The sequence below is a fragment of the Furipterus horrens genome, unplaced genomic scaffold (genome assembly GCF_987537825.1).
Source record: "Furipterus horrens unplaced genomic scaffold, mFurHor1.1.pri manual_scaffold_9, whole genome shotgun sequence".
NCBI classification, from domain to species: Eukaryota; Metazoa; Chordata; class Mammalia; order Chiroptera; family Furipteridae; genus Furipterus; species Furipterus horrens.
The window spans coordinates 33,000,561-33,022,616 of record NW_028327179.1 but is presented as its reverse complement, the minus strand read 5'-3'; the positions used below and the strand labels follow the sequence as shown (position 1 = coordinate 33,022,616).

Sequence of the window (22,056 nt, the reverse complement as noted above, 5' to 3'; positions counted from 1 at the left end):
GACAGGGTGGCTGCCAGCACACGGAGGGGAACCTCCCTCCTGCCCCAGCCCCTCCCACTGTGCATTTTCCCTTTTGCCCCTGGGACGCTGTGGTCGGTGAGGGAGGATGGAGGATGGATGGCCGTTGGCCAAGGAGTGGAGAGCCAAGGGCGGCAGGCGGTAGCCCTGCCTCTGTCTCAGAGGGTGACCCGGGTCGGGTCGCCTGCTGGAAGGCTTCTCTCCGCTGCTTCCGCTCGCCCCCCCCCCCCCCCCCCCCCCCGCCCAGGAGTTCCCAGCTGGACCAGTAGGAACTGGAGCAGCTGTGGCGTTCGCTGTCCCCGTGTTTGGGGCTGGTGCTTGTCCTCAGATGCCCTTGTTTGGATTCCTGGGGGTAGGGTGACTGCAGAGTGACTGCAGAGGGCTTCAAGGAGGAGGTGACACTTGAGCTGGCCTTGAAAACTGGGTGTCTGTAGCTGCTACAAGGATGAGGCTCTGTAGGGGGGGCTCCCACTGTCCCCCAGCTATTCTAGGTCCCTGCTGCCCAGCCTGGGAGCGGTGTCCTGGGTCTGCCCAGCACTGGCATCCCCCGGGGCCTCACTCTGCTGCGTGAAGCATCAGGTTGGGCGCAGCCCAGGACCCTCTGAGACCTGGGTTCAAGTCTGGCCTCACCCGGCTGGCGACTCCTCCTCTGGGCCCGTTTCCTCCTCTATAAAGAGGGGTTTCCGACAGAGCACAGAGGTGTACAGAGGGGGCCAAAGCTCTCAGCCCAGCTCAGTGGACGGAGCCCCCACGCCCCACTGTGGGGTCTTCTTCTCTCCCTGGACACCCTCACTTTGGGCATTTTGGCTCTTTGATGCCCGGGCCTGTAGCCTCCCTGGGAATGACCCGCCCCTTACCTGTGCCCCGAGACGGAACGCAGAGAAGCCCAGTGCACGGAGTGGGCACTCGGGGCCAGACCCTGGGCTCAGGCGCCAGCACGCAGCATGTGGGTGGGAGGAGCCCTGCGGCGAGAAAAGCTTTGTGTCCAGCCAGGGCAAGCGCCCCCCACTCCGCCGCCCCCAGCCTGGATAAGCTCCCTGCGGGGGGCCCTCCGACACCCCGTGCCCTCTGCATCTCTCTCCAGTGTCCTGTAGCTGCTACGACTGTTTTGGTTTCTGTCAAAGAGAAAGAATAAGAAACGCGGCCGCAGACGGAGGCAGGCTGGGCCGTGGGTGCCTGGAGCGCCCGCCAGGACTGCGGGTGGAGGCACCCAAACGAGGGGCCCGCCCGCCGGCCACGGGCTGGGAAGCCTCTGTGCCGCTGTGTGGTGGGGTGCATTTGTGTAAGGATAAAGTAAATGTTTTTGGCACCCCTGCTTCTTGTCCCTCCCCCTGCGCCAGGGAGTAGGTGTGTTAAAAATAATTATTAAACTTTAGGCCACAGGAAAAAAAAAATAGTCAAGCTCAAGAAAAAATGATGGATTTCAAACTCCTCAGTTTATTATTGAAAGCTCTATTCCTTACAAATAAATATGTATATATGATACACATGTGTATGTATCTGCTTTTATATGAACCACTCAAAATAATTTCATAAGTCATTCTTTATTTAAAATTGTTCTTTCAGATATTCAGAAATTCCACAGGTGGGGGCTTCACTGGAATTTTCCCCAGAGTAAATTTCTTGGACTGAAACTGCTCTCGTTCTTCTGCCGTTAGTTGATGCTTGGGCGTGAATAATTCATTAACTGTTGTCGTGCTACCATTTGAGACAGGGACAGAGGTAGATGGGCTGCTGTTTCCAAAACTGTCACTGAATGACTTGGAACAAGTAGTGTCAGGTTGGGAGCCTGGATCTCCAACGCCAGCCACCGACCTGCCATTTGTGGAGGCTGGGGCCCCCGCAGCTCCAGCAGGGCCTGCTGCCGTGGGAGCTGGGAAGCCTGGAGCCCCGGGCGCGCCAGAACCTGCAGCTGCTGGGGTTTTGAACGATAACGAAGCAGCAGATGTGATTTCAGGTTTCCCAAATCCAGGCACCGGAGTAGAAGTAGTGACGGCAGGACCGGGAAAGGGAACAGCTCCAAATGCTGGCGTGTTCCCGAACACAGAAGGGCTTCCAGAAGGGGCACTGGCAAATCCAGAGCTTGTTTTAAAACTAAAATTTTGAGCATTATCACTCATGCTGTTATTCACTGGAAAACCTACAAATAAACCAGAAAAAGAAAAAAAAACCTATTACAGTCAGAAATGTGGCCATGTTAATCCCCACTTTTTCCCCCCTCATTTTCCCCTTATTCCCGCCATGTTTGGATGTTGGAAAGAGATTACAAGGGAGAAAAGTAAAAACGAGAAGCTAGAGCAAACCCACTGTCTTCCTGCTACACTGACCTCACTTGCCCCGTGATTTACCTTCACTCAATGAGGCGGCTTTGAAAAGCCTCAGGGATTAGCGAGCGCTCTTACACTTCTGGCTTGTGCACGCCCCGCCCCCCATCTCACTGGAGCTGTCACTTGCGGAGGACACTATGCTGTTATACAGTGACAAGAAAGTCCTCAAAGGTGCTGCTACCACAGCTATAAAAGTCTTGAAAAGCCACTCCTAAAATATACTTCTAAAGCTTGAGCCATAGGGCCTTTCAGAGAACAGCCCAGCCCATTCTGGCCCCCCTTTCACTAAGGCTTGATGAATCAAATTCTCTCAAGCTCCATTATGGAAGGCGGTCGAATCTGCAAGGCTGACTTAAAATGGTGCTTAACATCCCTTCAGGTTTTGCAACTTGAAACCTATAAAACCCTGTTTTTCCAAATCAGTGAAGTCCTGCATTACTTTATCACTTACCTGGGCATCCAAATGCTGCTGTTTGCCTACTCCCAGATCCAGATGTAGAGGGTGCTGGATTTAGTCCATTCTCAGTATCAGCAGAGAGCTATAAGAAAGGGCACATAAAAAAGTACCTGCTGAAAAATTCTCAAGTACCTTTCTATATATGTACTTCAGAGCCAAATTAAAAATTTAAAGTATGTACTTAAAAACGTGACATGTTTAACATAGAAAAATGCCCACAATAGGAATACAGACAGAAAAAAGTACACCAGCCTCAGAGATTAAGAGTTAATGGCTGATGAATTACGGTTTTAATTTTAGTTATGCTTTTAAATTTTTCCTAGCCCTGGCTAGTGTGGCTCAGTGGATTGAGTGCCGGCCTGAAAACCAAATGGTCGCCGGTTCGATTCCTGGTCAGGGCACGTGCCTGGATTGTGGGCCACATCCCCGGGTAGGGGCATTGTAAGAGGCAACTGACCAATCTCTCTCTTGCACATTGATGTTCCTCTCCCTTCCCCTCTTGCTAAAAAAAGTAAACAAAACCTTTAAAATTTTTTGTTTTCTAAATTTCAATGAATACATACTAAAATGAGAAAAATAATTTTTAATAACACATTTCAGTATCTATAGGCCGACCTACATGTTTTCTTAAAGATTTTATTTATTTTCTTTTAGAGAGAGAGGAACGGAGGGAGAAAGAGAGGGAGAGAAACATCCATACCAGCCAGGGCTTGACAGAAAATTTTAAGTCCGCTTTCCAAATTGAAAGTAAAATTCTTGCAAAAAAAGCAATACATAAGAAAGACACTTCCCTTCAGCAAACTTTCAGGTACTCACCAAAGCTGTTTTAGGTGATGTGTTTAGACTTTTCAGTTCATTTACCCTGTCCCTCCACCGATTTCTTAACCGTTGGGTGAAATTTAGCTGGAGAGAGAAGACAGAAAAATAATGAGTCAATATCGAGTGTTTATTTTCATCTCTCAAACAACTTCACATCTTTGCCAAAATTACAGAAAGTTTATGAAACATTTTTACGGGCCATCGCTTGTAAAGTTCGCATTGACCCGCCCCTGTTTGCCAAAGATATTCCAGATCTAGTCCCCTCTGCCAGTTCTCCAGCTCCTTGAATCACCCGGTTCAGAAGCACAAGTACCTGGCGGCACACAGTTAGTTGTATTTGGGTGGGAGAAGAGCGTGTGTGCCAGTTAGAACGCATGATCATGACTGTAGACAACAACAAAAGAGTTTGTCATTTCCTTTAGCACAAACTTCCTCAAGCTGAGCTTTTTAATTTTTGATATTTGACATGTGAGAATGTTAATCTATAGAATCGACTTCTTTGTTCAACTTTTTTTTTCTAACATTCATCACAGTGTCTGCACCTAAGAGATGCTCTCTAAGTGTTTGCCAACTGATGAAAGGGTTTGATTTCCGGGACCGATTGTTGGGAGAGTTCGTAATGAAATAGTGACATTCCTAGTTACTACGGTCAAAGTATATTATCACCATTTTGGATAACCAATCAATTTCCAATAAAGTAATTTAGAAAATAAAAATAGCCTTGTCTTGAAAATAACTGTAGCCCTCACCCACTTTACCAAAACAAGCAAGCCTCTAAATATGGAGAAGATAGTAATTCACAGCTAATCTGTTATTGAGGTAGATGAATAGGAAACAAACTTACATAATGATGTAAGTTGTTGCTGGTTAAGCAGTTATGGTATTCAAGTCTCAGCTCCTCTGGTGGAATGTCAGTGAAACCTGAAGGGAGAAATCAATTGGAATCTTTAAAATAAATGCCAATATTTTTGATAGAATAGTAAAGCTAAAGGGGCGAGACAAGAAAGTGCACTAATGTTGATATTAGAAAATTTTCATAATCATAAGGAAAAAATTAGAATAAAATGTAGTTGGTTATTATCTTTGAAGGGGAAATTCTTTTTCTAAATATAAATGGAGAGGAAGAACTAACAGAAAAAGAAAGTTGACTACGTATACATTCAAATTTCTATGTAGAAAAATACTCTCTATGTCAAACTATAATAAGCAAAATTAAAACGCAGATGATAAGCTGGGAAAACCAGAATGGCGACATGACAGGAGAAGAACTAATGTTAACATATTAAGAGTTCTTACAAATCACTGAGAAGAATAAGTTAATATGAGCAAAAACAACAAACAGCCAACTCACAAAAATTTCAAATAGCCAATAAATAAATGAAGTAAAAAAGTTCAATTTAAAAATACAACTGAAAATTAAGATAAAAGCCTTTACTTATCAGACTGGCAAAAATTAAAAGTGAATATTATTTACTGGCTTTAAGAATTTGGCAAAGCTCGGTGGGACTGAGCATTGGCCTGCGAACCAAGTGTTGCTGGTTGGATTCCCACTCAGGGCACATGACTAGGTTGCACGTCAGGTCCCCAGTTGGGGGCGCGAGTGAGAGGCAACCACACAGTGATGTTTCTCTCCCTCTCTTTCTCCAAAAGTAACTAAACAAACAAACAAAGAAATAATTAAAAAAAAAAAAAAGAAAAAGAATTTGGTTAAGTGGCTCTGACCAGCGTGGCTCAGCTTGTCGGGCATTGTCCCACAGAGTGAAAGGTCGCCAGTTCGATTCCCAATCGGGGAACATGCCTGGACTACAGGCCTGGTCCCCAGTTGGGGCATGTGTGAGAGGCAGCCAATTGATATTTCTCTCACACATTGATGTTTCCCTCTTCTATCCGCCCACCCCCCCATAAAATCAATACAAGAAATCTTTTAATAAAATAAAAGAAAAAATGTGGTGAAGTGGACAGTCTCCTAAACTGCCATTGAGGGGACTAAAAATGTACAACTCTTACAGGAGGAAAATTGTCATTAAGCATCAATTGCCACAGAAATGTTCACACCTTCTGATCTTAATAGCATTGCTAGGATTTAACCTCAGGAAATAATCAGATGCATTGAGTCTGTTGCAATATACCGCCTGGGTGTAGTAGAGGACGAAAACCTGTTCTCGCACAGATATGTAGCTGGAAAAGAATGATGTTAACGGCCTTTTCAGATAGTTTGGAATATTCTTCTTTGACGTCACACCAGAACTTGACAGGTGGTAGTTTCTAAAAGTTTAGCTCCAATGTCGACTCAAACTTTTTGTACTATCACATTCAATTCACTGGATAATTTTGCACTTCGAATGGACTTTTTAGGTATGTATAATTTTGCAACGTTACAGATTAAATATTTGGAAAATACTGGTTCACTGAGTTATCGAGAACTCCCAAACACGGCCAAATGGTCTTTTACAATATCAAAATACTCATATTTGTTAATGTCACTATCCATCTCATCAGAAGAGACTTTATGTATCGAGAAGTTATCAAGCTCACATGAGAAAAAAATTTCTCCATCATCTAATATTCACTTGAAAGCTTGCATTTTATCATTGTCAGTTGTTCTCTATGAAGTAACGGGCTCCCTTCATTTATTTTTAAAGAAAACGTCACCAAATACTTAAGTCAAAATAACCGTAGTTGCCACTTATTCTTTCATTAGCCATTGTTCTGTGGGGGAAAAAAGTGGCTGGTTCAGCTCCCAAGTCAAACGAGCACACCAGGACTTTCCCTTCCAATACCCATCGCACTTGAGTTCATGCGGCAGAAACAACTTTGTGTGTGCTTCCCATTTGGTCACACAGTATAGTAAAAAAGGTTTGCACTCAAAGGTCAGGAGCTAATAAAATTAAAAACTTCTACCATTTCATTTCGGACATAATCTTAAGCCAAAAGGAACATTAACCTTTTTCATTGACTACTGTTATAGTTTGTGCATACGGTTTATTGTTTCTAGCTTGATTTACACTAAGATATAAGGAGCTTTACTCATCGATTTTTTTGCTTCAACTGTGCAAATGTCAACACAGTGAAAATGGCAACTCGTGCATTAGGATTATTATGAAAAGATTTTTGAACTAGTACAGCTCCTGCAAGGGGCTCAGGAACAGGGTTGCCAAATTGAGCAAATAATAATACAGGATGCCCAGTTCAATTTGAATTTCAGACACACACACTTGTAGTATAAATATGTCACCAATGTTACATGGGTTATTCATATGCTAAAACATTATTCTTTGTTTACCTAAAATTGAAGCTTCACTGGGCACCCCATATTTTATCCGGCAACCCAACCAACATAGGGATCTACGTCCCACACTTGGGAGGAACTGCTTTAGGGCATTCGACAGGCATTAGGTTCAATGCTGAACTCATTTGACAAGGCTAATACGTCTTTATTTTCTTTACAGAAAAATCACCAGCTGGAGTTCTCTTATTTCCTTGTTTTACTTATTGTCTCCTTCCCTCAAGAACATAAGCTTCATAAGGGAGGGATCTTGCCTATCTTGCTCACCAACATATCCCCAGCACTTAGAATAGGGCCTGGCACTAAAGAAATTCGGTGAGGATCTGTTGAATGAGTACCGAAGCAACTGAGGAGCGGTGTGATGCAAATGCTTGCAGAGAATGAGCAGGCAGAGCTGAGACAGAGTACAGATGCCAGAGTTCTGAGGGAGTGCAAGGACTGTCATCCGCTAGGAGCCTGCTATTCACTCAGGACCAGCCAGGTGGGCTTAGCAGTGTGGCAGTTTAGGTTGCAGCCCAGAAGGAGCTTTAGAAACTCTAGACAAAAGGAAATGGGAAGGGAAGGAGTAATTCTACAGAAGTGTTATCCCTGCAGCCCAGCTAAAGCTCCTGACCTTCAAACATTATCTCCAGGATAGGCCTTCACATGCTTTATGAAAAACAACTACCCTTAAAAGGAAAGACAGGGAAGAAAGAGCAAGCAGAATCAGACAGCTAAGGCCTTCGTGGCAGGCAGGATATGACTCTTCTATTCACCGCAGGCAGCCAAGAGGTTCTGAAGGGGTACCTATGGAGAGCCAAGAGAGTAGAGCCTCTGCTTGGGCTTACAGAATTAGAACTGTGGTGGGTCCTGATGTTACTATTTTCTCATGAGAACCACATATCTTAAAAGAACTATACCTTTCAACCTCAATCTCCGAATCATGAAGTTCTGCTGCAATGCTCAGGCACTTTAAAGAATGTCCAACCTCTCCTAACTACAGCTAAGTTCGTGGTTCATTTCTTTATCTGGCAGGGTCTCGCTTTTAGAGAATGAGAGTTGTAAAACGTAGTTTAAAAATGTACAATTTCTCAGTTACCTGAAACGCTAGATACGTTTCCCCCTGGTGAATAAACGGAGAACGGCCACTGACCAGAGGACTCCCAAATGGCCACATCTTTTACCATTTCGTCCCTGACAAAGAAAAAGAAAATAGTTTTCATCTGCTTATTAAAATTTATCTTTTTCTCATTTTCAATGATTGAAATGTTAAATTGTAGTAAATATATAATTTTAGGTTTCTCGTTATGTTTTCTCAAGTGTCCTTTAAAGCAGAAGTTACAGAACTATAAACTACATTTCATGTGATAGATACAATATTAAAGAAGTTCATAATTTTGCTTTTGCAGTACACGGAACCATTCGCTAATTCATTTCATTGAGAACAACTGTGTCATACATAGATTAAAGAACTAAGATATAATAAAATACACAACACAACTTTAATGGTTTTTGTTCATTACCATCCACATCAATGAGTATTTAACTGGGAAAGACAGGAAGCACTCCGTAATACAGAAACATCACATTTTTAGAGAACATTTTGTCTAATTCTCACATTTTGCAAACGGGTGAAGAGACCCACAGCCATGCAGTTCATTGGTTGGCAAAGCTGTGGATAGTATCTGCTCTAAACTAAATCCCCTCCTATGCCGTCCAGAATGCTATGATTAATAAAATCACAGATACTACAGAGAATCTATACTCAATTTAGGGTTTCTGTAACATCAAATATAGGAAGAACGGGTTCATTTGTTTCTTTTCTTCTTTTGAAACGTCAGTAGTTTATGGTACATGGCTCAAAATGTTTACTACTGACCGACTTCTAATTTATGGAAGTAAAAGACCAACAAATACCTATATTGATGTTCTGTCCTAGAAGCCAGGAGCCGAGGGTAGTTACAGAGAGCCAGGCACCGTTTTGGTACCAGTCACAAATTCTACTACAGATGTTCTCGAGAAATGATAAGGAATTTACTCTACAGTAACGAAGGAAACCAAATGCAACCAATTTGAATGAGGCAAATGAAGTAAAAGTTTTAGAAAGAAAAATAGGAGATGATATGTGACCTCTAAGATCACAAGTTGCTTTAAATTACCTCATCCTTTTTAAAGGTCTCATAACTTACAACAGATTTAATTAAGCAGGACTACCTTACAAAGCTATTCACAATACAGCGTTATCAACAAAGTGGAAAAAGCACACTGAGCTCTGAGAAGACACTGTACTGATACGGAAAGATGACGCATTTTTAAGCGAAATAAGATCTAGTACGATATGTATTATACCCATTATATTACATGTATATATGCGCGCAAAACGTGGTTACCTCTGAGGGATAGGATCATGGGTACTTTCTGCTTATTCCGATTTTTAGGTAATGTATTACTTCTTTTCGAAAAGCAAGCGAATGGGTAACTTTTCTGAGGGCTTTCACTTACAGGAATTCGTTTTCGTCTTTCGGTGCGTAAGAGCTGGGTGAAGAAGCAAATGGGTTCTGAGGTGCTCCAAATGCCCCGTTCCCGTCAGTTGAAGCTCCGGAATCGGAAGAACCGGAAGATGACTTCCCTTGCTCTCGGCGGCCCGCGCACCCTGTAGATTGGGACAAGCTGGATGAGTCTCTCTGGCTCGAGGCATTGCGCCCACGTCTGGCACGACCTGGAATAAACAATAAAACAAAACAATTTTACCGGCAATTCATCTTTTAAACCTCTGAAAACATCATTATATTTTGCTTATTCCATACACACATTATGCAAAGATCCAACACTTCCACTTACGGAAAGTCACAAAACTCTTCATTCTGACTTACATAGTTCAGTGTAATATCAACAGATCGCATAATGGCCTAACTGCATTTCTGTTTAACAAGATTGAGGGGACTGTTAGCTCTAGAAAAATAATGATGTGTTGCTAAGTTCAGCTGACATAGGCTTATTAAGTGAATAACTGCTTGATGGTGGAGTGGATGGAAGGCATATATCCTAAATCATGAATTCCTTCAGGATCAAAAGCTCTCTTTCTCAGTCTTGGCTTTCCCACTGGGCCCGATATAGTAATAACCTCTGAAAGATGGGGAGTGTATGAAAAAGTCTGTTGAGCATAAACAATTAGATTCCACCTCCTGTCCTTGAATAGATGCTGAAATCTATTTCAGTCTTCCCTTTCGGAAAACACATACCCATGGATCTTTCAGGGGGAGATTATAAAGGGAATTCACATGTGAATAATGCATTTGAGTTTCTCTATTACGAGCATATTACTAATGTTTCATAACCACCAAAATGAGCCAACAAGACTATCCTTTCTGTCTCCAGTTATCACTTGAACTGTCTCAACTACTCATCATTTTCTAGTGGGGTCTAAGATAATTCACCTTGTTTCTCACTGAATTGGAGATATTCCATTAAGTGTAATAACAAGTGGAGTGATGGGAAATATACTCCTTATGAAAACTGATCTCCCAACTCTAAAACTACTTAATAAAACCAAAGAGAAAAGGCAGCAGATAGCTGAACCAGATCCCTCAAGTAGGGATTAATAGCATTCTCTTATTCTAAAGCTTTAAATCCGTTGGGGAATGACACAGCTCAAGAAATTCAAGTCATCTTTTGAAGACAGCTTTGGGCCTTCACACTTACTAATGCCAGAAGCATTCACTTGCTGCAGGTAGCTAAATAACTGTTTCTTTGACACAGTTCATTACACATTTTTCCCTCAATTAACCTGTCCACTCATCGTTTATTTTCTAATCACTACATTTAGTGAGTCTCCACAGAATGTCAACTATGACATCCCGTGGTTAGTGGAAGTCCATTCACATTTACCCGACCCCGAGCCCTCATTTTTGGTTTGGGATATTTCATTAGACCTATTGTGGTAATGCACACAGACTGTCCTCAAGAAGAGGCAGCAGGTGTGAAAGCCACAATGCGACTATCCCAAGGCTGAAAGGGCGGGAGAGTGCGTCGGGGGGAGCCAGCATCCTGCGACACCTTTCAGGTCCAAGTTCCAATTTTAAGAAAAGAAAAATACATCTTACCTTTAAAGTCTTGTGTTGTATTGTGTTTTCGTGTCTTACCTTTCTTCGAAGACAGCGCTTTTCGCACCATCCATAACTGATTTAATGAAATATTCTGAACCCTTCGGAAAGGGCTTAGGCCCGGGGAGCAAGTCGACGTGCCCTTCCACGCCCCGTTCCCTCGGCGCCCAGAGGTCTTCATTGGGTATCCTATCCTCCCAATTTTACCCCAAATTTTAGGAACATGTGCGTCTGAGCAATGGCTCTGTACGCTTTTACTATATTTCCAAAGAAGTTCGCGACTTCCCCAGAATTAGGAGCCCTGACTCGGACCCTGGTTGCTAGCCTCTCCCTGGAAGCAACGTTGAGTAAAAATTATATTTGAGTCAAGGGCCAAAAAAACAACTACTCATAGGAGTGTACAAAAGCAAGGCGGCGTCTGGGTCGCCCTACAGCAAGTCTCCCAACCACTGCCACTCACAGACACTGTAGCTTTGACACGTTAAGTTCTACCTGAAACTCGTTGCTTGGCAACACCAGAACCAAGCCCCTTCTGCCTTTGTTCGCTCATCAGACACCAGCCCAGCGCCTCACACGCAGGAGAAAATGGCAGAAGGAGACCGTGGGCTGGGCTGTGCCCAGCCCCTTTCGGGACGCCCATTAACTACCGGCTTTCTTGACAGGGAAACAAATCCAAATCAACTCACTGTCTACTGAGCAGATAAATGTCCTACAGTCTTCTCTGATACCCAAATGAAACATAATTAGTCCACCAATTATGCAGGAAACAGGGAGCCCAGAAAGCCAGCCACTAAGTTAACTTACTTCGCCTGTGGCACATTATTTGAAATATTGCAGGAAGAAGAATGGGTGAGGATTAGACATCCCATGACTGAACTGTGATGAACCACCATGATGCTTTCACCAGCATGAGCGAGAGCAGGGTCTTCCTGGCTTCTGTCATTCCTGTCATTGAATGCCATAAATGTAATTGACCCCCCCAAATCAATGCAATCAGCAGACTCTTGTATATCAGTTCCACCTTCTAAATTTGGTAAGGAGGCCAGCTGGTGTCTCTTCTGCTTCAAACATTACTTAGTAATTTTGCTTCAAGTTTCCTTGTGCACTGCTTTCATCTAAATCGCTTGCTTAAATGGGATTTAGGGAGCTGTGCTGAAATAAAGTGCTACTGTCACAGGATAAAGGATAAATAATGTACACACATCTAGGGAAAAAATTAGGTTTTGGAGAACCAAAATAATCAGAAGGTTAGGGTGTATGAGTATAACTTGTAGGCCATTCTTGCTTCTGTTTCGAGGCTGCTGCTGGTAAAACGGAGTCTCTAAAACAATTACGTTTACTAATGCCAATAGTACAGCATTTACAAAGTCCTTTAGAAGCAATGCTGAAGTTATAAGTTCATTCAGTTTATCAAGTGCCAGTAAAGGAATGTTTTTTTTTTTTTCTAAAAGATCAGCAAATGTTGTGGTCTGAGGGAAGACTGTATTCCAAAGTGGGCTGGGAGTTTCACTGGGGACCCCTGTGGAACTAAGAATGGTGATGGAGAGGGTGGGGATCCCATCCAAAAGGGGCTGGAGAGAGAATATTTCAGTTTCTTTTCACCCTGTGCTGGTCGTGGGGGGCAGGGAGGAGGAGGAAGAGGAGGAGGAGGAAGGCCTCTGTTGTAAGGGTTAAAAATGGGATTGGTGTTGTTTTACTATGGCACAACTGAGCATGTGAAGGCGAAAGAGAAAAATAAAATTTCTGCCAGGCCAAGGGAGAGAGAGCTTGTTTACCAGCAATAAAACAAGGATGGGAAAGGTTATTGGGTATTAACTCAAGATCTGGACCATGTTAGAGCTAAGTTCTAGGACTTCAAAACTGAGGCTAGCCCAGAGACAATTGTAAAGTGATATAAAAAAAAAAAAAAAAAAAAACAAATCAGACACCAGAAGCAGAAAGGACATAGGACATACTTCTGAGAGATGCTGCAGTTTGTCTGAAGTGCAGATTCATGGCTTCAGGGAGATGGGTTGGCAGGATAAGGGCATTGTGGGAGAGGCAAGACCACCACAAAGCCAGAGGACTGAGACAAGGACTGAGGAGCCAGGCATTGGCCTGGGGTAACATCACCTCTTTGAGGGTAGAGGTTGTGGGCTGTGGAAGTAGCTTTCTTCGTGGCCTGAGTTATAGTGGCCCTTAGACAATAGCAAGAGAAGGGCAATTGGAAACGGCAAGGTTTTTACCAGTTCTGCACTGTTGTGGTGAAAGCGGAAGCTACAGGCAGAAGAGGTTAGGGGACAGGTGCCCCTGTCCCCAGGAGATCCAGAGAAATTAGTAGGCAAGTGGGGCCTCCATGGACATCTGAAGCTTTCCCCCTAATTTAGGGGAAGTTTCATAGAGCCTCTCTAGTGACAGGTGGACTGCATTGGGTGAACAGAAGACAATGAAGAAAAAGTCTAGACATTGCAGCCTCCACAGTCCCCTCCCCACTCCTCTTCCTCAAAGCAGTCACAGGGATATTCAATGTGACATGTTGGTGGTGAGATGGAAAGTTCCTTAAAAACACAAAAGGCACAATTCAGCAGTCATGTGCTCGTTGAGGTTGGTAAAGAAAGAACTGTGTGTGGGTGTGTGGTGGGCAAGGTCCAAAAAAGGGCATCCTGCACCGGTTGTGTTAGTAAATCGCTGGGGAAACCTGAATGACCGTCAGCAAAGGAGAGGTTAGGTAAATTACGATACATTGGTACAATGGAATACTACACAGCTGTTTAAAGGAGGTAGCTCTTTGAATCAGTTTGGTCAGGATATCAGAAGAGGCTTTGCGTATTCCGTGACTGATCCAGGATGGGTACGCAGCCCTGATCAGAGCCAGTGAGAGGCTGTGGGAAATGCTATTACAAACAATACTATGTAGTTTTATACTGGTCTCTTTCTTCCAAATGCAACAGTTTCTCATATACAGGGGTGGGCAAAAGTAGGCTAACAGTAATAGTAAGTAATACAATAATAAAAAAACAAGAATGAACTCTTTCTCGTACTCCCAACTGTAATCCTCCTTTTGCGCACCCCTGTGTTCATGTACAGTCATCCGGTGGATCTTGTTAAAATGCAGTCTATGATTCAGTAGGTCTGAAACGGGGCCTGAGGGTCTGCGTTTGTATTCAGCTCACAGGTGGCATTGCCGCTGCTGGTCCCACGACCACACTTTGAAGAGCGAGGGTTCTGCGGAGGAGCGGAGCTGCTAGGCTGTAAGGGTGTGCATCTTTGACGTTGCTAGATGTTGCCAGATGGCTCTCTTACATGCTCACACCAACCCACACTCCTAGCAACAGCTCACAAGTCTCTACATTATAACTTCAATGTCTGTTATTGTTGGATTTTAATTTTTGCCCATTTAATAGGCATCAAGTGGTATCTTGTTATATTAATCAGCCTTTCATGAGTACTATTGCAGTTTCTTCTTCAATAATAATTATCAACATAAACTAATATTTGGGGCAAGTAAAATGTCTCATATACCCATTTCATTCTTTAAAGCATCCTTCTTGGAAGATTCCCTCATATTTGCAAGGCTTTCAACTCTTCCTTTTTAAAGTGCGTGCTGGAAATAAAAGTGGAAAAGGCAGAACTGAAAGGATGGCCCTGGAAGGGAGCAGAGCGAAGCAGCTACCACGAGCCAGCGGGAAGAACGTCTGCTCTTGTTTCTGCACTCTTCCCTAGCTGAGTGAGGGAGAAGGAGCCGGAAGCTTAGGGGCAGAGGGGTAAGAGCTCTGTATCTTTCTTGAGTACTTCATCTGGATTCCTAGGGGAATGAATTTCACTTAAGTCAAGAATTCTGCCCAAATTAAGTCTTTGCCATCTAAAATGGTTACGCTCTATCCTATTATGCTTTATCCCACAAATTACATGTGTATAAGGAAAAATGGGAGCTACATGTGTTACAATGGTAATGCATGTGTATTGTAGAAAACGCTGATAAGCAAAAACAAACAAACAACTCCAAACCCATAATCTAGTTCTAGATTTTGGTTTCCTCACTTAGAAAATGAGGATCATGACAGTACCTAAGTCAGTGTTGTGAAGATTAAAGTAGTAATAGATGTAAAGCGGTAAGTCATTGTCTGACGCAGAGCCAAAGCTCATTCAAACTAGAGCTATTGGAGGTGATATCAGCGAGGTGCAAGAATAAAGAATAGGAAACCCTCAACCCTCCTTTCCCCATGGACACTTGGATTTAATAGCAATATATGGACCAACTGCCTCTGTGAAAAATCTGGAACCCAGTTAAGAGGTGCTTATACTCCAGGCTAACGCAAAACCAAACCCATCACAGCCTGGCAGGAAAACTCGTGGTTCTCTCTCTCCAGAGCCCCTCTCCCTGGCTCCGTGTGGTGCGACTGTGGGAAACACCCAATCCCCGTCTTCTCCCTGCGGAGGAATGTACATCCAACATTCCGACTTTTAGGTAGGCTGCCCAGTGGGGTGGGTATCAATCTGGCCTGAATCTAACTAAGTACTGCCAAGAACCAGGAGCCAGGTTGGGAGCTTGGTCTCGGTGAACAAAAGCAAGCCACGTGCACGAGAATCTGCAGTACCACAGACAGGCACTAGCTGGGTCTCCAGGACCATGGCACACGGTAACAGCAGCGGCGCCACGGTACAAATCGCAAAACCTATTCCATTAGGATAGTCCACACACGCCCAGGCAGGACTCATCCCCAGCGTAGGTTTGAGAGGTCTCCAGAATCTCCAGCAGGGTTGAATAGAGAATGTCATCCCTGTATGAAACGGGATTGCAAAGTCTGGGAGACGTGGCTGATTTTTCAAATGCTGTAATCTCAATAAAAGATAACAAAACATACAAACAAGCAAAGATGACCCATTTAAATCTCCTGAAACCAGCCCTAAAGCAAGAGACATATGAGTTGCCAGACCAAAAATTCAAAATAGCCATCATAAGGATGGTTAATGAATTAAAAAGAGTACAGACAACTAAACACAATTAGGAAAACAATACATGACCAAAATAAGAATATCAATAAAGAGACAGAAACTATAAAGAAGAACCAAACAGAAATTCTGAAATGAAAACAACAATAACTGAACTAAAAAATTCACTAGAAGGACTCAATATCAAATCTGACTAGGAAGAAGATTCAGTGAACTCAAATATAGTACTTCCAAGTACCTGAGGCAGAGGAACAAGCAAAATGACTGAAGAAAAATGAAGACAACTAAGGAATTTGTGAGACACCATCAAGCCGAACAACATATGTACTACAGAAGGGTGAGGAGGAGGAGGAGGAGGAGGAGGCAGAGGAAGAAGAGAGAGCCTAATTGATAAAATAATGGCCAAAAGCTTCCCAATATCTGAGAATAGTAGTGGATATACAAATTCGTGAAACTCAAAAACTCCTAGGATACATCTATAATCCATAAATCTCACTGCTGAGTATACGTGCAAAAGAATTCAAAGCAGGCCCTGGTTGGTGCGGCTCAGTGGACTAAGCACTGGTCTGTGAACCGAAAGGTCACCAGTTCGATTCCCAGTCAGGGCACATGCCTAGGTTGTGAGCCAGGTCCCCAGTTGGGGCTGCGCAAAAGGCAACCGATTGCTGTTTCTCTCATACATCAATGTTTCCCTCCCTCCCTCTCTTTCTCCCTCCCTTCCTTTCTCTCTAAAAGTAAATAAAATCTAAAAAAAAAAAAAAAAAAAAATTCAAAGCAGGATCCCCAAAAGATATCTGCACACCCATGTTCATTATAGCATTAGCCAAGAGGTAGAAGCAACCCAAACTCCACCAACAGATGAATGGATATAGAAAAGGTGGTATATACATACAATGGAATATTATGCGACCTTAAAAAAGGAAATCCTGTTACATCCTACCACATGAATGAACCTTGAGAACATCATAAGTGAAATATGCCAGTCACAAAAGGACAACTACTGTATGATTAAACTCATATGAGGCATATAAGACTGGGTGGTTCAGTTGGTTGGGCCTGTTTTTGCAAACCGAAGGGTCGTTAGTTCGATTCCCAGTCAGGGCACATGCCTGGACTGTGGGTTGAGCCCCCAGTCAGGGTGCCTATGAAGAGCAGTTGATCAATGTCTCTCTCTCACATTGCGGTCCCTCCCTTCCCCTTCTCTAAAAATAAGATAACATAATCAGAACAGGCGGGTGCTGCCGGCCAGGGCGCTCAAGGAATCACCGCCGGAGCAGGGGGGTCCGCAACACCGGCGCCACCCTGCATCTCAGGGCCCCGAACCCCCGGCTCCCCTGTATGGTCCTCGCTCGTCCCCCAGCACCTGCGCACCACGCGCCCGGGTCCCATGTCCGGGCCGAGCGGAGGCCAGAGCGCAGCTAGCCCGTCTTCCCAGACAGGAGCGAACGCATCCCCCGAGCGGAGTGCCGAGACGCTGGTCACTCCCGCGCGTCCCGTCCCGCCCCGACGCCCCCCACCGCGGCTCACCGGGGCTCACGGGTACCGGGGGACAGGGCCGCCCAGGGCCACGGGGCGCAGCGTGCAGAGTGTCCGCCCGCCCCGCGCCTTCGGGCTCCCGCACCCCGCCAACCGCGCCCCTCGGCGCCCGCCGCCCGGACCCCGCAGCCGGGAGCCGCTCCTCCCGCGGGCACCCTCGTGGCCCCGCCGCCGCAACGCAGTCCGCCCGCGGCCCCGACTCGGTGCCGTCCCCGGCCCGGGGCTCGCACCCGCCCGCTGCGGCCTGGTCACGCTGGGGGCCCGCGCGCGCCCGCTGCCACAGCCGGAGACGCGGGAGGCCCGGGACGCCCAGGAAGACCAGGCCGGAGGGGACGCCGGGCCGCTCGGCCACCTCCCGCCGGCCACACTCACCTCCGCCATGCTGCTGCCTTCAGGGAGGGCGGACAAGCGAGCGAGCGGCGCCAAGCAGGCCCCGGATGGCGCCCCAGCCAATGGCCGCCGCCTTCTCCGCCGCGGGCCTGACCGCGCCCTGCTTTGCCCCGCGCCGCGCCCGCTACGCCACGAGCCGAGCCATGGCCCGCCTCGCGCCACGCCCGGGCCTTCGGGCGCCCGCCGCCCGGACCCCGCAGGAGGGAGCCGCTCCTCCCGCGGCACCGTCGTGGCCTCGACGCCGCACCGCCGTCCGCCCACGGCGCCGACTCAGCGCCGTCCCCGGCCCGGAGCTCGCCGCCCGCCCGCTGCGGCCTGGTCCCGCCGGGGGCCCGCGCGCGCACGCTGCCGAAGCCGGAAACGCGGAAGGCCCGGGACGCCCAGGAAGACCAGGCCGGAGGGGACGCCGGGCCGCACGGCCACCTCCCGCCGACCACGCTCACCTCCGCCATCCTGCTGCCTTCAGGTCGGCCGAACGAACGAGCGAGCGGCGCCGAGCAGGTCCCGGATGGCGCCCCAGCCAATGGCCGCCGCCTTCTCCGCCGCGGGCCTGACCGCGCCCTGCTTCGCCCCGCGCCGCGCCAGCTACGCCACGAGCCGAGCCCCGGCCCGCCCCGCGCCCCGCCCCGGGCCTTCGGGCGCCCGCCGCCCGGACCCCGCAGGCGGGAGCCGCTCCTCCCGCGGGCACCGTCGTGGCCACGCCGCCGCTCCGCAGTCCGCCGGCGTCCCCGACTCGGCGCCGTCCCCGGCCCGGCGCTCGCCGCCCGCCCGCTGCGGTCTGGTCCCGCCGGGGGCCCGCGCACGCCCGCTGCCGCAGCCGGAGACGCGGGAGGCCCGGGACGTCCAGGAAAACCAGGCCGGAGGGGACGCCGGGCCGCACGGCCACCTCCCGCCGACCACGCTCACCTCCGCCATCCTGCTGCCTTCAGGTCGGCCGGACGAGCGAGCGAGCGGCGCAGAGCAGGCCCCGGATGGCGCCCCAGACAATGCCCGCCGCCTTCTCCGCCGTGGGCCTGACCGCGCCCTGCTCCGCCCCGCGCCGCGCCCGCTCCGCCACGCGCCGAGCCCCGCCGCGCCCGGCGCCACGCCACGGGCCTTGGGGCTTCCGCGCCCCTCGGCGCCCGCCGCCCGGACCCCGCAGCCGGGAGCCGCTCCTCCCGCGGGCACCGTCGTGGCCCCGACGCCGCCCCGCAGTCCTCCCGCGGCCCCGACTCGGCGCCGTCCCCGGCCCGGGGCTCGCCGCCCGCCCGCTGCGGCCTGGTCCCGCCGGGGGCCCGCGCGCGCCCGCTGCCGCAGCCGGAGACGCGGGACGACCGGGACGCCCGGGCCGGAGGGGACGCCGGGCCGCTCGGCCACCTCCCGCCGGCCACACTCACCTCCGCCATGCTGCTGCCTTCAGGGAGGGCGGACAAGCGAGCGAGCGGCGCCGAGCAGGCCCCGGATGGCGCCCCAGCCAATGGCCGCCGCCTTCTCCGCCGCGGGCCTGACCGCGCCCTGCTCCGCCCCGCGCCGCGCCCGCTCCGCCACGCGCCGAGCCCCGCCGCGCCCGGCGCCACGCCACGGGCCTTGGGGCTTCCGCGCCCCTCGGCGCCCGCCGCCCGGACCCCGCAGCTGGGAGCCGCTCCTCCCGCGGGCACCGTCGTGGCCCCGACGCCGCCCCGCAGTCCTCCCGCGGCCCCGACTCGGCGCCGTCCCCGGCCCGGGGCTCGCCGCCCGCCCGCTGCGGCCTGGTCCCGCCGGGGGCCCGCGCGCGCCCGCTGCCGCAGCCGGAGACGCGGGACGACCGGGACGCCCGGGCCGGAGGGGACGCCGGGCCGCTCGGCCACCTCCCGCCGGCCACACTCACCTCCGCCATGCTGCTGCCTTCAGGGAGGGCGGACAAGCGAGCGAGCGGCGCCGAGCAGGCCCCGGATGGCGCCCCAGCCAATGGCCGCCGCCTTCTCCGCCGCGGGCCTGACCGCGCCCTGCTCCGCCCCGCGCCGCGCCCGCTCCGCCACGCGCCGAGCCCCGCCCCGCCCCGCGCCCCGCCCCGCGCCCCGCCCCACCCCGCCCCGCGCCCCGCCCCGGGCCTTCGGGCTCCGGCACCCCGCCCTCCGCGCCCCTCGACGCCCCCCGCCCGGAGCCCGCAGCCGTGAGCCGCTCCTCCCGCGGGCACCTCTTGTATTATGGGATGAACATGTCTTCCTCATAAACTCACTAATCATATAAGCTATGCTTATCTAATGGGTAGAAGGAAATTAGGAGGGCTACTCCAACAAAAATGCTTCCACATTGAAAGATAGGTCAGAAAAATGAGGTCCTTAACAAAAATCTGGCATAAAATAAATGTCTTATATATAGTTACCAAAAAGTGACAATTATTTGGTTTTCCTAACACATCCCATTCAGTGCATTTTCCAGCATCTGGCCCTCCTTTCTCACATTGTGCCCCTGGGCTGAATCAAGACCCAGAGGTCTTCATTCTATGCCCAGCTGACCCTTAGGTTACTGCCTAAATCCCATTTTCTGTTCTGTTAACTTGTGTACCAACCTATTGAATCTCATGATCTTGAGGCCAGCTTCTCCATGCTTCCATGAGTGAAAACTTATAAAATAGGTAAAGCAATAACTGTAGATGTCTTTTCACTAAAGAGAGAAATAACAAGAATCTCTTCTTTCCCCATTCCAAACAGTCTACATCTATACTGGGAATGTAAAACTATCCCATTGAACTTGAGAATTACTTGAATTATCCAATAGTGGTAAATTTTTCTAATTTTAAGAAGCAAATGAATCTGATAAATCAAATTTTATACTTTTAACTTTTTTTCTTGAAACTGCTAAGTATGCGTCATGATCTAGTGAGCAATGGTATCTCATTTGGCATAAAATCTTTGGTATTGTAAGTTCATGGTTACTATTGATCAAATTCATAGTGTTGCACAATGAGCATAATGACTTCTATGTCTTTTATCAGAATATATTTGATAAATAAATGAAGTGATGTACATAGAAGTGATATTAGGGATGGGAATTTAGATTATGTAAGAAAATATATAGGACTCGTTCTCTGGTGAAGATTCTGAGGAATGAGCATACATTGCAGAGGAGCCTCATAAATCACAAACTTGAATAGTCACTAACTGTAAGTTCACCCTGGCTCTGACTGTAATACTATTTTATGCTCCTCTCTCCCAGGCAATTAAAATTCCAGCAATTACATGGCATTCCCGTTGGCTATTTTTGCTATCTGTGTAAAAGCAGGCAATCATCTTAGAGACACAGGATTTGGAAGGGAAGTGAGCACAGTACAAACTCCTCTTAATTAAATATAATGCATTTATTTTGTTAAGCTTCATAAGGAGAAAAAATGTATATTTATGTCATGGAACTATCAAGATTCTAGGATGAATTCCAAAATATTTGTGGATATTGGTATGAATATTAAAAAAATATTTTGTTCTTGATGCATTTATGCAAAGTGCCTGTGAAATACTATGGGGTCTTTGACATGTTATTTAACTTCTCCGTGACTCAGCTTTTTCATCTGAGACATGGGATCATGATATCATAGGGTTTTTTGAGTATTAATTGAGGCTCTCCCCCCTTTTCTCAATCTCTTTCTCTCCCCCCCCACACACACTGTTTAGAATAGTCCCAAACACATAAAACTATATAAACTATTGCTGTTATTTTTTAATACTATTTATTTATTTATTTATTTTAAAGTATATTTTATTGATTTTATTGTTACAATTGTTCCAATTTTTTCCCCTTTGCTCCCCTCCGCCCAGAACCACCCCTCCTCCAGCAATCCCCCCCCCCTCAAGTTCATGCCCATGGGTCATACATACAAAGCTCTCCTGCTTCACCCTTTCATATATTCTTCTTTTTTTAAAATAATTAATTAATTATTTTAACAATAAAAAATAACAATCCCTCCCTCTCAGACTTAAGACCCTTTATAACCTTATAAAGGACAATGAGCAAAGGTCTTGAGCTCCTCTAGATGCTTCAGGCTGGGCATGGTTGTTGTCCTACCTACCCTTGGGTCCAGAAATCCCTAATAAGAGTGGGGGTGTGGAGGGGAGGGTTGCCTTCCCACACGGGGAAGGACTGTGCAGACTCCAGGTCAGTTGGCTGTCCCTGGACAGCAGCGTGCTTGGTTTAACAGGCTGGCATCCTTGTTGTATTCTGGGGCAACAGATTTGGCAACGGGGTTAAAAGACA

General features: G+C 47.7%; 2 protein-coding genes across 3 annotated transcripts in view; one reads left to right on the top strand and one right to left on the bottom strand.

Annotated features, from left to right (window-relative positions):
• The window catches only part of GATAD1 (GATA zinc finger domain containing 1), a 484,957-nt gene that overhangs the window by 193,413 nt on the left and 269,488 nt on the right, over nucleotides 1–22,056 (top strand). The gene's annotated exons all lie outside the window — the stretch shown is intronic.
• LOC150001558 (nucleoporin NUP42-like) lies at nucleotides 1,561–9,516 on the bottom strand. Its single transcript, XM_090287236.1, has 6 exons — nucleotides 9,389–9,516; nucleotides 7,986–8,080; nucleotides 4,466–4,542; nucleotides 3,619–3,705; nucleotides 2,797–2,884; nucleotides 1,561–2,158 (listed from the first exon to the last, which is right to left on the bottom strand). Exons 2-6 carry the CDS (start codon nucleotides 8,071–8,073, stop codon nucleotides 1,581–1,583), a joined length of 918 nt encoding a protein of 305 aa, XP_090143362.1. The 5' UTR covers nucleotides 8,074–8,080; nucleotides 9,389–9,516; the 3' UTR covers nucleotides 1,561–1,580.